The 15827-nt window shown below is 38.5% G+C and overlaps 1 protein-coding gene across 1 annotated transcript in view; it reads right to left on the bottom strand.

Moving 5' to 3' along the window:
* PTPRC (protein tyrosine phosphatase, receptor type C) overlaps positions 1-13719 on the bottom strand; it is a 66391-nt gene extending 52672 nt beyond the window's left edge. The window contains exons 1-2 of the mRNA XM_009283217.2: positions 13651-13719; positions 13448-13565 (exon numbers count right to left, since the gene is read on the bottom strand). Of these exons, the coding sequence (XP_009281492.1) occupies positions 13448-13514 (67 nt within the window). The 5' untranslated portion in view covers positions 13515-13565; positions 13651-13719. The remainder of the gene's footprint in view (positions 1-13447; positions 13566-13650) is intronic.
* Positions 13720-15827: the final 2108 nt, after the last annotated feature.

The raw sequence follows: 15827 nt of genomic DNA, 5'->3' as shown, positions 1-15827 counted from the left end.
AAAAGAATGTATTTTTCTTAGTTAGACATTGCTTCTTCCCCGCTACATTCGTTCTGCACAGTATGCTTACTCTCTAGAGAAGAGAGTCATTCTCAGCGACTTCTCCGCGCAAGAATTCCTCCCCCTCCCCTTTAAGAATTGCCTTTAATCTTTGTTATAAGTGGAAGAATAATAGTATTCTGCCTACACTTCCTGGAAACTCAGCCTAGGCCTGTGTGTCTGCTTTTATCAAAATATCCATCAAAGGTCAGGTAATTTTCCATAGTCATATAGAGACAAAGATGCTACCTATCTTGATGAATCAGTTCAAGAGTGTTAGTGCTTCTCCCTCAAAATGAATCAGATATAATCACTAAGAAAATGAAGGACATTATTTCCATGACTATAAGTGTGCTCAGAATTACAATCTTATCAGATTCCACAGTTTCTTCCACTGTGGGCCCCCAATCCAGCTCTTCCCTGGCTTTGGAGTTGGTGACAGGACACAAGGGACCAAGCAGCAAATCAGTTGGTAGTGGCTAACTTGTCAGCAGAGCTAAGCTTTGCACTAGTTCTGGTGGCTATCAGAAAGACTGAAATCAGTTTGTGCTGCAGGGATCCTAACGTGACCCAAAGAGACCAAAATATTTTCTTTTATTACTTAATTCTTACCTTGGCATTACAGCAGTAACACAAAATTTGCTTGACATCTTAACTTAGAAAGACTCGAAATAGTCAACAAATTAGTTTTCTTTTTCCTCCCCAAACATCTCTTACATCTGAGCAAAGATATCAAATATTTCTATACAATATTTTGCACTTAAATTTCCTACCAACATCCACTTCGCAAGTGTTGGTGCTGATTAAGGATATAAAAATAAAGGCTACAGCTCAAAACAGATACAATGCGATGTTTTTTCAGTAGGATCTTCTTTCTACTTCCATCTCATTTCTATGCTCCATTAAATGGGAATCATACTGCCCTTCGTCCAAACTGAAACTTAACATATTCTGAAAACAGTAATTCCACATTTCCTGACATCACACAGATCTAGTGGAGATTGTTATAAACATTATCAATATTCATGTGATCTACTTTAAATGTGGCATCTACTTTAAAATGTTTCACTCCTTTTTGCAAGAAGCAGGAATGCCTCATAAAACAACATTTAAAGCCCTATGTCAAATAAATAACATCAACAAATGCAATGTCCATTTTGATACCAATAATTGAAAACAATACAAAAATAATGATAACACTAACATGATACAAGTCACTTTCATGGACATAAATACAGTAGAAATAATTGTAATCCTCAGAAATAAGTAGGAAAGACCAACGTGTTGCCCTTGGTCAAGAGGTGCAGGAATGTGGCAGGTTTGGCACTACACTACTGCAAAGAACTGAATGTTTAACTAGACCTCACTAGGTGTTTTAACCAAAAAAAAAAAAAAAAAAGAAAAAAACCACATCAACACACAACAAACCAGAATTTCAGTATTAGTTCTTCAATTCTGTTCCAAATATTGGAAGAGTAGCTACGAAAAAGCTTGATTTGCTTCATTTACAACATTGCCAGAAGAACTTCATCACAGGATTACACCCTGAAAAGTGGCAGATACATGTGACTTTCACAATGTACAATTACTATTTTATAATAAAACTGTACATACATAAGCTGTTCCAAAAGACATTGTCTGGGGAGCAAAGGTAATTATTCAAGAGTTGGCAAATGTCCATTTGTATGACCAGTGCAAAGCCCTAGTTCTTTTCCTTTCTTAACACTTATGAACATTCACCGAGATCTTTCATTCTGTGATTGCAGACTGCTCTTTTGGTCCAGCACAGAAACACGCCAGAGCATGCAGTGAAGATACCTTTGGCCTTCAGAGCTAATTCTGTGCATGAGCCATGGAGTTAGTGAGGCAGGGGACCACAAAAAAGAAGGGAGATCTCACAGCTAAGTAGTAAAATGTTGGTTTAGGTAACAGAATTATATTCCAGCTCTTGTCACAATTATTGTATGATGCTACAAAATCTACTTATACTAATTTGCCATACAGCAGTCATTAATAATTGGTCTGCATTTAACAGGTTCTTATCTTAATTATACCTATCTGATTCACAGAAGTGGTGACCTTCCAAAACTGCAAATTAACCGAAGTAAGGGTTGCTTGTCTCAGATTAAGCTTTCTGAATCAATAGATTGATTTTCTCTTTGGATCATTTTGTCATCACAAATATGAAAATCCATACGTGTGTAGCACTTAGCTACAGAAGATGAGCACCATCATCAAAAATCTTAAGAAGAAACCAATATTTCTAGCTGCAGAAAGTTTCAAATAGTAATTCTGTAAATACGGCCTGAACTATACATTGAGCAACACAGATATAATAATACACTGAACATATTTTCATTCCCTACACAGAGAAGAGAATTTTGTAGTGGAAAAATAGTATGTGACAGTAAAAACTGCCATAAGGTATAGAGACAAGGCTACTTCCTGAAAACTGGGTACTTAGCTTCGCAACCTCCATGTTACTCTGTACATGTGATTTCTTAATTTTTAAAAACTTCCTCCACCCTCCAAAAAAATCAGAAACTATGAAAGGGCATAATGCTGCTCTCCCCAGGCTTTATCAGCTGGACTGGGATGTGTATATTTCCTTGCTCAGATCTGCCCCTTGGGGTTAAGGGAGTACTGATAGCATTAGGACATTTTTATCTTCCACGTAGGACAGTGCTAGAAGACTTTCATCAATGAGTTTTGCAGATATTTGCTGACAGCACAGGAGTGGTGAAACTCAGGGACTTTGGCTGCTATCTCGGGCCTTGCAGTATGACCTGGAGGCTTTCTATCAGGTTTTTGTGTGTTTCTGTCTCCCCCTCCTTTCAGCTGCTCTGTTCCCTACTGCCATCTCAGTCCCAGCATCCAATCTCTTCTCTTAAACCAGTTTCATCATCCTTCCTCTGATGCTTTGGGGTAGCAATAGCTGTACCATCACATCCTGACTCCCTGTCCCACAACATTGATCTCCCCTCATTTGGCTTCATATCTGATCAGAACTTCTTCCTGAAAGTTAATTCTTGTTACTACAGAAAATTTCACTAAAAAGAAGCCAACTGCATCCACTAACACTGTAAAGATCTGAGATCAGCCATAAATCGGAAGATTTATCACTCTATCAATCATTGCAGTGCTTTTCAAAGGCTACCGTAAAGTTTTTAAGTGATTTTTTTAAAAAGGATGTAGGGTTATGTACCTGTTTCCTGCAACCTATGGTTGCTCATTGCCACAAGGACAAGCTGACACAACAGATAGAGCTCAGATTTTACAGAGAGACAATATTATTAAACAGTTATTACACAATACATCAGCTTCATTCGAGACTCTACTCACAGCTGTATCTTGTGATCAGCTGCTGTAATAGCAAACACAGCCATTCCGAACCCTTAGCATTTCACAACAAAATCTTTTCACTCAAACTTGCAGCCATCAGCATCAGACCCTGAACTCCAACTCAGCAAATGAATCACAACCAATTCCACAAAAAAACCCCTCACAACCCTCTGTAGAGTTCAATAAATATTTCAAAAAATATTCTATACTGTAATACAGATCCAGGTCACACTTGAACTAATTGCAGGCAATTCCCAGACCTTGTGTCTATAGAGTTCACCATCTGATATTCAGGAAACATGATGTCATCCTCTGCAACTCTGAAGATAAGTTCTGTATTTCTTTCTCCTTGCTTTTTTCAAGAGAAAAGAGTTATCGTGTGATTTTTTTTTTCAGTCTAAATAAATCTGTTCGGTCAATTACAGGTCAAAATTAATTTATTATTGTTATTACTATTTACAAGCACTCAGATATGAGAATGGTGAACGCAACATAAAAACTTCCTGAACTGAACAGAATGTGGTCCCTCTCTTTCATATACGGATGCTGTTCATGTTAGTTCATCTCCTGCAGATAGAGTATCTGCTACAAGAATTGAGAATTAGAGGGGTGAAATTATATGCTCTCCCATACAAAAGAGTGAATGTGTGTGTGTGTTTGTAACACATCATCTACACATTCTGTTGTTTGTTTACCATATTTCACTCACTGGTGAGAGAATGCAATATGTTAATGAAAGGATTAAACAGCTGGAGAAAATAACCATTGCAAATAAATATAGTGCCTTTGTATGTGACCTGAGTTTTTATTGTTTCTATATAGCAAGAGAGGAGCTTTGGAGCACCGTAAGTTTTTACCTGCAGCAGTTTTATCATTAAGACTTATCTTCCAGGAATATGTGCATCAGTTGTCAGGTAAAGAAGTTATAAGAGCACAATGTGAGACCTGCAATACAAGGACCTATGTAGGAGAATTTATTTTGGATCCAGGGAATAATTTGTTCAGTTGTATGCGGCTTTGAATAAGATGTTGTACGTCCCTTTCTCAGAAAAGGAAATAAATAGCACAGGGGATTATACAAGCTCTTTGGCTGGGCACATATGCTACTATTACTTTTTCCCTTTAGTGTCTTGCCTCTATACCATTTCTTTTTAAGAAGTATCCATGCTGTCCAGAATCAGATCATAAACCCTTTGAGGACAAGATCATATTTCATCCTACATTTGTACAGCACCTGGCCCAACAAGAATGCTTGATCGTGACTGTGGCCATTAGCCCTACTGTACACACAGGTCAGACAGTCACACACACACACGGGAGCAGCTCCTTCCTGACTTTCCAAGTGTTCAGCATTCACAACTTCAGAAAAAGTTTCAGAAAAGATTAACTTGCAGCTGCACACTCCAATTTTTCATATCATCTCAATAACCAACACATGGAGTTCTTCTGAAAATCTGATAATTTTCTTCTATGAAAAAACAGTTCTCAAGTGTTTTGGAGCTTACAGTCAAAACTGGGGGTGTCTCCTCCAAACAGCTTTCTCAGGGCAGCTAACAAGAAAGCAGAACTTTGAGTTTGAAGACCCCCAGTAGGTTAAAAAAAAAGTGGACTTTATTTTCCTGTTCTAATATAAAGCCAAAGAAATTCAATAAAATACAGTAGAAAAAACACAAAGATAAAATAAATCCTTTAAGACACTTGAAAGCCTTTTCAGACTTTCCACTGACATCACCACTGAGGTAAGGCTTAGGTGAGCAGCAATTCTGTTGTGAAGAGAAACAGAGAGCATCAACTGCAGAGAGAGCAGCCGAAAATGGCATATCTGACATGCTCAGTGTTATTTAAATGTCTTCATTGCTCAGTGAAGAGTATTTTTTAGCTGTGGTTTGCAAGCAATCCTTCCTTTGCCATTTAAGGCACACTCCTGCAATGACGACACACTTGTTGACATGTCTAGAGCAGAATCACTTCCACATTGTAAATGGCTCTCTTCCCAACATTAACACAAAAACTTAAACCAGCTACTGCACCAAACACTTGTCTGTTTATTCAGGGTGATGCAAAACTGCATCTTAGCAGGCCCTTAAGCCTAGCATTAATCACAGCAGGAAAACAAATGCAGCTGTCACTTTTTTATTAGCTTTTGGAATAATCTGATCCTCAGATCTTGGAATTTTTGTGGGACCTGTTCTCCTGAACTGTTCTATGATTTCTAATGAACTTAATACATCCTGTGTTGATTCAAAAGGCATCCGTAGGTGAGGTTTCCATAAACAGCATGCTTCTATAAATACTATCTTACTACATATTAAAACTTATCTATTTTATCACTTCTAAATCCTCACGGCCAAACTGGCCAATCTTCAGAAAAGTATAAAGTGTCTAAATTCAGGAGGCCAAGCATTACTGGATTTTATGAAAGTTTCACCTCCGAACATTACAAAACCTCTAAGTATTACAAAACCTTGATCCATTAATATCAAGGATAAATAACTCTTTACGGATCTCACATTCATTTCCTTGAACTGCCTCCCTCATATTCAGCACCATTCCACTGTAAACCTTCTGAACTCTATGTAAGTTGACACTGGGTTAAGCTGTTATTATTCCTAATGTTTTCTAAGAGTGAGAGTGAGTGTATTGGGCAGCTCTCAGAAATGTTTATTTCTAAGCCATTTGAATAGCAGACTAGGACAGCAAAATCAGAAATGCTACTAAGTTGTACTAACACATATTTCTTACTGCTGTTTCACATCTTTCCCTCAAACCTCAACCACATTTCATACTTCAGACTAACACACTAGACTGCAGGTGTGTGGAGGATGTAGAAAAGTCTTTCAGTTCTGTTGAAGCAGCACAGTTGAGCACAGAAGCATTAATGAAACTGCAAACAAGGCCAAGTATTTTTGTGTACTTATTGGGCAGTCTCAAGTATCATAAATGTTATACTTCCACTCACACACAGAGATACATGGCACAGGCATGCATATTCACACACATTATTTGGGGATAAGGGAACTTGAATATTGCTTACAAGAGACCTAGGGCAACAATCTCTCACTGCCATCAGGGACCAAGTAAAAAAAAATTACACATACTTTTAAAAATGTATGTTTCATTATCATTTAAATTCTTCCAAGAAAGAGTGATATGAATAAAGAAATCCTCCAAATAATCTATCCAAAACTCATTAAAACCAAAAGATTTCACTGAGGTGTATATGCATGTGATTCTGTATTCATTTAGACATCTGAGGTCTATCTCAAGAAGATTAACTAAACTGCTGCAGCAGCAACATTGGTCATCTTTCCCTCAATTACACGAGCATATGATTTTAAATCATATGCTGACAGAGTCAGCTTGGCCTGCATTTCTCTAGAACGGTTGGTTTACGTTTATAAATGCTACCACTGAGACTCCTAAAACACCTAATTTACTGGACAGGCTCACTATTGTATTTACCCCTAAGTGTGGAAGACGCTTTGTAACGTGAAGCCTTTTGCAGCTATGGTCCATTTAGCACACCTTCTCATCTCATCCGCAGACACAGGAAGTAAAAAGCTGGCAGTCCTGTTCTTGTGTCTCACAAGGACTCATTGACCAACTTCAGTTATTTCACCCAACATTGGTTAAAACGGAGACTACAGTTGACATGATCATGTTTTAGAGAATTTCAGATTTGCTGAAGTTAAGCACAGTATGGGTTGTTCTTACTCAGCACAAAAGTATAGGCTCCCCATTGACAACACCTGTGCTTTAGAACTGAGAACAAGGTAGAAATTTATGTACAAATCATTTGTTTCATACTTTTTGTTTTCTTTGCTCAGATACACTATTCAAAATACTCTAATGCACAACCAGTTTCTTCAGATTAATTTGTGGTAGTTTACGAGTTGCAAGAGACAAGCATCCCTCAGAATATTTAAGGGATTCTGACTCTACATTTTGCAACAAGGTAAGCGTTACTACCTTCAACTTAACAGATGATGAAACTGAGATCTGGAGAAATGAAAACAACTTAACACTTCACACCATGAGTTTCTGAGACAGCCTAGACTGATTTCTGTCTCTTAGATCTTATTCTAGAAGCTTGACTATGCTCTGCCATTATCATACCCTTTTCTCCACCTACATGTGTCTTAACTCTCAAGCATCCAGAAACAGTTCAGGGACTAACACTATCTTAAATATTCCATTCACAGCTTCTGCAATGTATATGATTACCTGGAAAGGCTTTACTAGCCATATATTTTTGTACCACCTCAGCTGAGGCTCTGTATTGTACTACATTTCCCTGAGCGTAAAATCTTTCAGCTCATATAGGACGTATATGTATCACTTAACAAACTGCAATTTCCTTATATGCTGTACAGAAAGCTTCATTGTATGTCTTCATTTTTCTGTTAGACAGCTAGTTTGATTATTTCTCTTTTTGCCAGGAAAAGAATGGATTTCAAAAGGCAATTAAAAATATTGCTCCACGGAGTCCATATTTTTGCAACAACAAAAAAAGTCATTCATGCACAACAAAAGATACCTCTAGAGCTCTGTGCAGGGTGGTGGGATTATGAATGAAGAACAGACAGATTCTAAGAGAAGTCTTTGAAACTAGAGAATAGAAACCTAAGCAAGCAGGCTAGCTGAGGAGGCACTGACACACAGGGAATAACTGGAAGAACAGTACTGCAAAGTAGTGGTATAAAAGAAGTGGATCCTGTTAGCTATACAACACTATGGATAATATAAGCTGGCACTGAAGTGCTCACAGCTAGTTTCTACAATCCTGGCACTGAAGGCCCCAAACGGCTTTACTTGAAAGGGAAAGAAGCCTGGAAATAGATAAAATGCTGTAACAGTTACTGAAACACCAGTGGACAAGATCTGTTTGCAAGTGCATGGATAGCCTGGAAATACATCAGGAGACACAGTACAACAGTCTGAGAGACAGTAAAGTTGCAGGGAAAAAAATAGCTTTCGCAACTGTATCTGTTATTTTAATCTTGATATTTACAGGAGGAAGTCAGAGTTTTGCCACTTCAAAACTTTTTCCCATTTTTTGCACAGAAGTGCTTCAGGGCCTAAATTGAGCTTTGAAGAGAGTAAACTATTCCCCCAAAAATGTTTTGGATGCTCTGTGCTTCATAAGTTTGCCTGAAAGAAATAACTGCTTGATTTCTAGTTATATACAATTAAAGATGAATAAATGTGAACAACGGACATCTCTGCACGACGCAGAAAGCAGCAGAGCTCAGGGACAATTGCTGTCTCCCAGGCAGGGCTGGCAGTCATGGCCCCAGCAGCCAGCCCAAAGGGCATGTCTGTCCCAAGCAGGGCACAGACATCCAGTCCAGCCTTATCTAAGCTGTTACATTCCTGTAAAGCACATGTTCTTGCTAGGGTTTGAAAGGAGTTCACTCACAGCCACAAAGAGCTGAACTCATGCTAGCGAGCCTTGCCCAGCACATGACACTTTCCTGCAGTGCCACTCGTTCCTCTGCTGTCTTGGGTGCCACCTCTGCAGCCATCCCCACGCTGCGCTCCCCCCTATGGTCCTCACCCCCAGGGCTGGTAGCATAGGAGGAACAGCCACTCAAACAAAGGGGAATGACAATGGCAAGACTCAGGGCAAGTCTGCGCTGCAAAACAATGGGTAATGCAGAGACACTCCAGCTAACTCTAAACGAGGTAGCTGAATGAGTACAAAGAGAAGTCGAGCCATGACAGCAGAGAGTTCATTATGGGTTAATTTGCTCTGCCTTCCTGGTGGGCCAGATGTATGCTTATGAATATTAACTCTTAAAACTAGATCAAGAATGTAAACAGAGGACAGAACATTTTCATGGCCTGCTGTTCTCCTTTCCTTGCTCCCAGCATGGTACAGTATATACCACAATGCAGCTGCACAGGAAAAGAAAACAGGATAATTTTCATGCACTATATACAATGCATTCACAATTTCAGTGTGGAGACTGCCTACTTGTTTAATGCATACACATGCTCCCAGGGAGGCAGGCAGTTCTGCAGATAGGTCACGGGAGTCAGAAAAACAGAGCTTGATTCCTGATACTAGGAACATTTTGAAAAGTCACTTCATCCTGTTTCCTCCCCCCAGTTGTTCTGCCTTATCTCATTATATATGCAATGTTTCTAACCCACTCACTGTTGATTTGTTCTTCAGAACCTAAATATATAAATGTAAGTTCACCAAATTGAAACTAAAACTAAAGGAAGGGGTTCCAACATACCATGCCACCAAGAGCTGGACTTTCTTTAGAACTGGTCTCTGCATGGCCTTTTTGCAGCTTTAGGTCTACACTGGTAAAACATTCGCAGTATGTCAATACACTGACGTGAGTGAATACAGAATGACTAGCAAATGCCTTTTCCATACTATGCAAGAAAGACCCACTAGTCCAGAACCAATGTCTCTTGCCCTATCTGCGGTTATAATCAATATACCACATCAACAACCCAGCCATCTGCTCATTACGTTTGTGCAAGTGTACGTGAATGGGTAAAGAAAATTATATGTTTGGTCCAAATCAGTAGCTAATTCTAGTCCCGAAACCATGTAGCTATGCTGGTGTGCTGCTGTGTTCCAATTAACATATGTCCTGCTGGTGGTTGAGGTACACCACCATAATGAAACTGAACGGCTTCCAGTTTAGGACTGGCTTGCGTCTGGCCAGCTCAGGAAGTGAGCAGGACCGCCTGCACCCCTGCACATACACAAACGCTCTGTCTCATTTGATTTTGAATAAAGTATTGGAACTGTGCAAGATGTGAAAAGCAGGCAGTTTGTTTCACATGATTAAGAGGTCCCTGAGTGCAGGACTCTGGGGTATGTATTTCAGAAAGCCTTAAGTGCACCACTAAAAAAAAAAAAAAAAAGAGTATGATACAGTCCTAAACAGAATCTGAAGTGGGGAATCCATAAGAGGAAAACATCAGAGGTGGTGCTCTAAAGCCTTCACTTTCTTCTACCTTAATACCTATTCTCCTGCCAGAGCAATTCCCCTTATCCTTTATCCTACACATAAAGTAAGCCAACGTTACTACTAAGTTCCGCTACTTAAAAATTAGGTCTGCCAGACTCTTTCCAAAGGGATAGACCAATCTGTGAAAAAACTTTTCACAGAATGTCAAAGCCATAGGATGAGCTATACTGATGCTGATGTCTGTGCAAAGAAAACATAACGCTTCCAGGTGGAGACCTCCACAGCTGTTGAGCATGGAGACTGCGTGGCCCCAGATTTTGTGTGCCTGCTGAAGATTGGTACTTTTAACTTGGAAAATAAAAAAAGTCATACCCAAAACTATCAAGCAATTATTTAGTTTCCTGAAATAAAGGAAGTGGCTCAGAAGTGGGTGAAGGCTTTTGAAAGCTGTCAAATTGCTAATACTTTAGTGGAGGGGGGGGAGGAACCAGAATTAATGATCTAATGGAAAAAAGAGTGCTTATCCTGCAAGCATTTCTTTTTCTTTTTCCTAAATGGAAGCAAAGGGTTTTTCCTGTTGGGTGGTTTGGGTTTGGGGTTTGTTGGTTTTTTGTTTTTTGGGGTTTTTTTTTTTGGGGGGGAGGAAGGGTGGGGTGTTGGGGTTGGGTTTTTTTGTTTTTGGTTTTTTTAATTGGGTTGGTGGGGGCGGCTTGTTTTATGGTTTTTCTTGGGGTTTTTTTGCATAAACAGGCATTGATGCATTGTATCAGGTATGTTAGCATAACTTTTTTGATTGGGAAGTCAGCATAGATATTAGAAGGTGTTATGTTATCAATCTTACACTGAAGATTTTAAGAAGCACGCATCTTGCAACTAAAAATTTTAGTGAAGCTAGCTATTTCATGTAGGTAGAGATGAAAGACTAACAAATAGTGCACAAAACTGATGAATTTAATGGGATGTTTCAGCAGTGCAAATGTTTACAAGGACAGATCAAACTCCAAGTTTGGTGTTTATTGGTACCATATATTGGTATGTATGAGTACGTCCACAAATACCATTACTCGTCTATTTCTTACCAGGATAACCAGCTGGATACAGGCCTTTTATTTGGGGGATTTACATAGTGAAAAGGCCTTTGTGCAGGCTCTAGACATTCCTAACTTTTTTTGTTTGTTTTAATGTAGTTTGATGCTCTTAAAAGTAGCTTGGTGATTACAGGAAATTAGAGAAGTTTTATAGGATGTCTGCACTTGTGGTGGAAGTCAGACAACCTTAAAATTTCTCCTGCTACATCTTCAAAATCACTAGGTACAATAGGCTCTTGGAGAATAATAATAATAGTAATAACAAAACAAGTCCCAAAGCCCACCTAACACTAACAAGTGCCTGAGAATTGTTCTTGCCATAAAACCAAAGCCTACGCCACCTTTTCCAAACGTTGCTCCTCCATTAACAAACTCCTCCATAGAAGTGCCCAGTCACCCATAGCTATGAGGCAGAGTAATCTACACAGCAAAGATGAAGTATAATGATTCTGTCACCCTGGGAGGAGAATCAATCTCTGTGCCAAACTACATGGTGAAAACAAGGTCTGTGAGGTTGAATACTTGATATTACAGCATGAAACTGCTAATTGCTTTAAGTGTACTAAAGAGGAGTTAAAACTTATCACTTCTTTCAGGCTCTTCTGTTTAGTAGAAGTATGTAGAGAGGAACTGGCTCGAGCTAGACTACTGTGAGTGGACAGAGAAAATAACTATTACTTGAAATAAAATACTGCTACCCCTCTTTCTCTCTTCCAGCCCTCTCCGTTAGCTAACACATCGACTGACTGTGGAGGTGGCTGAGAGAGCAGACAGTAACCTGCCCTTTCTGCAGAAAAGGGAGCAGTGGGAAGTCTCAGAAAAACTTACAAAATGGAAAGTAGGACAGAAGATTAAAAAAAAAAGGGACAGGAAAAGCAAGAGATTTTGTTCTTTTCTTCTACAGTACAGCATTCACTTGTTTTCTTATAATGTCCAACAGCTACCGACCAGATTTATTCAGTGCTGCCTCTCTTCAGAGACTTTGAAGGACAAGAGAACTAATGCTCAGGCTTCAAATGCTCTTCTTAGCTGGTTATCAACTAAAGGCAGATCATTTTCTTGCTTACATCAGTATAAACCTGGTGTTAGTACAGTGACATGATGATAGAAGCATGCATAAATTCTATGTATGTGAAAAGAGGTTTCAGCCCTGCATATAATTTGCTGCCATTTCAGAATATATGTTCCAAGCCACTTTTTAGGTGAACATTACTTTAGAGAAAAGCTTTTGTGTCTGCCATCAGCTATCCCAAATTATATTAACTAGCTAAACTGATGGAAGGTACATATACATAGAATGCTGCATGTTCAAGAAAATACTTTCTTAAACATAGATCCATTTTTGTCTTTATGTAAATTATTACCTCAAAATTAATTGCTTTTCTTGCTACTCGCATTATCTGTCACATCTAGCGTGTTTGGCAAGATCAGCCTCTTGGGCTCTATCTTTCTCTTATAAAATTAAAAAAAGTCAAGTGACAAATTCACTTGCAGTGGGGTAATTAGACAATTAAAAATTTTGGAGGCTCTTCAAGAAGCAGTTTTTATTTTTAAAAAAATTGTATTTTATAGTTTAGATTTTTTAACTGACTTCACTGCAGTAAAAATCAAAATTTGAGGAACTGTAAGCAGATTCTGAGATCAGGGACTGGCTAAAATGGATGGGAAGATTTTTACTTGAAGGATTTAAACACAGAAAACAAAGTACTGCATCATGAGATGAAACCAAATGTAAAGACTGCATTGAACAGGTTCACATAAGAGATCTAAATGTATTCTTTTTCAAACACAATTATAAATTTTTTTTTTTTTTAAATGGTTCGTATAACTCTCACCTATGACCATGCAGAAGACATTTTAGCCTTGTACATTATGCGTCAATCTTCCTGGTCTAGGTTCTGACACCATTACATACAATTGTATTCTAGTTTCTGAACAAAGATGTTATTTATCCACTTTGCAAAACTTTTCATTTGTTTTACTTCTACAGAAGACATTAAGGGATCAAAATGAGAGAAAGAAATATCAATTGCTACCTACCTTTGACAAAAGCATCCTGTCTCAGAAATGCAACGCCAAACGCTAAGAGTTTAAGCCACAAAAACATGGTTATTTCTGGAAATCAGGCGTATCCTTATGAAACAGCATGCATCTCTCTCTGGAAAGCAAAATAAGCGTTATCTGTCTGCAAAAGAATTTCTCAGCAAAACTTGAACCAAAAAGGAGAATAACTAGGCACATACATTGCACTGCCTGCTTATCTGTGAAGGAGTTGCTTCCTCTGTTACCTCAGACTAACCACTCGCAAACTCGCTATGCAGTTTAGTGATGTCAGAGACAATTACTTCTTCAAAAAAAATTCTTTCAGTTTCCAGGAAGTCAGGAGGGTTTTTCTTAAGTTGCTGCAGTAATGTTCAGCTTCCTTAATTCAAACAAAATAGATTATTTTCAGCCATTTCTTTCTACTGAGGAGCTAAATAAGACTTAACTTTTCAAAGGACTAGATTTAGCAAACAGTCATTCTTTCTCTTCATATTCACTTTTCTATTGCATACATTCACTGAGTCCCTTCTATGTTATGGACACTTCTTGAGATTTCTGTTGAGAGAAAGAGAAACCCAAACCATCAGACAACAAAACCCTTACACTGGCAACAAGGCCTTCATAAAAAGATGCATCCTCAAGTAAGTGACTGCTGATTAAATGAAAAGCCTTTAACATGGGATTTATTTCTGAATCTTTCTGCAAGGATGCAATTCTAGGTATGACAGTAATTAACAACAAATGGATAGAGGCAGTCTAATTCTGTTTTCTGTAATGTTCAGTGCCTAATTAGATAGCTCAATGCAATTCTTCACCATGATAGTGCCAGAGGATTGTGGTCCCTTTCCTGGAGCTGATGCAAGGTACACCAAAGACATTTTCCCTCACTGCATGCACTGAGATAGTACGCAGCAACTTGATAACAGATGCCCGCTATACAGTAGATTACAAAGGGAACAAATGTTGGGATTGCTTCTCTTATTGGAGGTTTCAAAGGTTTTAAAAGAACCAGCAGAATCCTGTCACGACGATAAAGAAGGGAAAAAAATATATTTGTGCTTATTATTCACAAGTCCTTCAGAGACTTCTTAAGCATCACACAGGAAAAAGTTGCACAAATTCACATAATAATTCACAGATGGCATGAGTGAATCAAACTCCTCGTAAGATTAAACCCAGCTTCTACACATCCAACTTTGAGTCGTCTTGTAACACAGGCCAAAATCTTAGCTTCCATTAAGCAGTATGTCTCTATACAAACTGGCTGTAATAATATTGTAAATGTTATTTACAATAACAGAACAAAAATGACATAGTGATATCACTCTGACACTCCAGAGACTCCAACTTTGATATACAATAACTTCATCACCCTGGAGTTGTCACAAATTGAATTTGGACTATAGCCATACATTGTCTGCAGCACTGACATCTTAGTCCCTGTTATCCTAGACAAAACCAGGATAACAGAAGGGCTGAAGTGTGCCATCTGACGAATAGAGTGCATGATATCCTGTGGAGAATTTCACGTAAAGGCTCTCAACAAGAACCAGGCTCCATTCCTACCTGACTTTCCCCAGCAGTTTTTCCCACCCTCCACTCAACTTTTCAAGCGGTGTCCCCAAGACAAATTCCTGCACAGTGGGCCTTTTCTGGCTGTGTGATATTTATATAGCCTCCATAGCACTTAAATATTACAACATATCATATACATTATTTAGTGATAATATCACACACTCTAGCCATCATACCATTCGGGTATAATATTATTACACTCATTTAACAGTTGAAAAACCATAAACCATCAACTGTTAAAATTACTGACCAAAGTTACAAATGAAACTCATGGAGGATTCAGAAACTCAAACCATGTATCGTAAGTCTCAGTGAAGTGCTAAGAAGAAAAATCTCTCTTTCCGAGAGCAGATCTTCAATCAGCAAATTACTTCAGTGCCCATTTTCTGGCAATGAACCATTGCCCTGTAACTGAGAGAGAACAAACACCGTCACAGAAATTAAAATTACATAGTGTCTTTGATTGAAGATTAGTCTCTGGTGTTTTAATATTCCATTTGCTTGCAGTGCATTTAAAATACAAATCTCAGTAGTCTGTCTATTTGACATTTGTCTATACGGACAACAGAGGAACAAAAAGGATATCGTGGTACTAAAACACCGGCTTTTCAGAGACTCTAATTAAGAAGCCAATATTTTTACTGAGAGATGCCATGTGCATTTTAGTCACTCAGTCCTCAAAACAGCTGCGAACCTGGCCTAAGAAGGAGGAAGGAAGTATGTGACGAGAAGCAAACTCTCTCAAGATTTCTCCCCTCATAATAAGCCTTTGAAAGCAGGTAATTATCAACTACATACACAA

Source organism: Aptenodytes forsteri, unplaced genomic scaffold (assembly GCF_000699145.1).
Source record: "Aptenodytes forsteri isolate BGI_AS27 unplaced genomic scaffold, ASM69914v1 Scaffold181, whole genome shotgun sequence".
Lineage (NCBI taxonomy): Eukaryota > Metazoa > Chordata > Aves > Sphenisciformes > Spheniscidae > Aptenodytes > Aptenodytes forsteri.
This window is presented reverse-complemented; position numbering and strand designations above follow the sequence as displayed.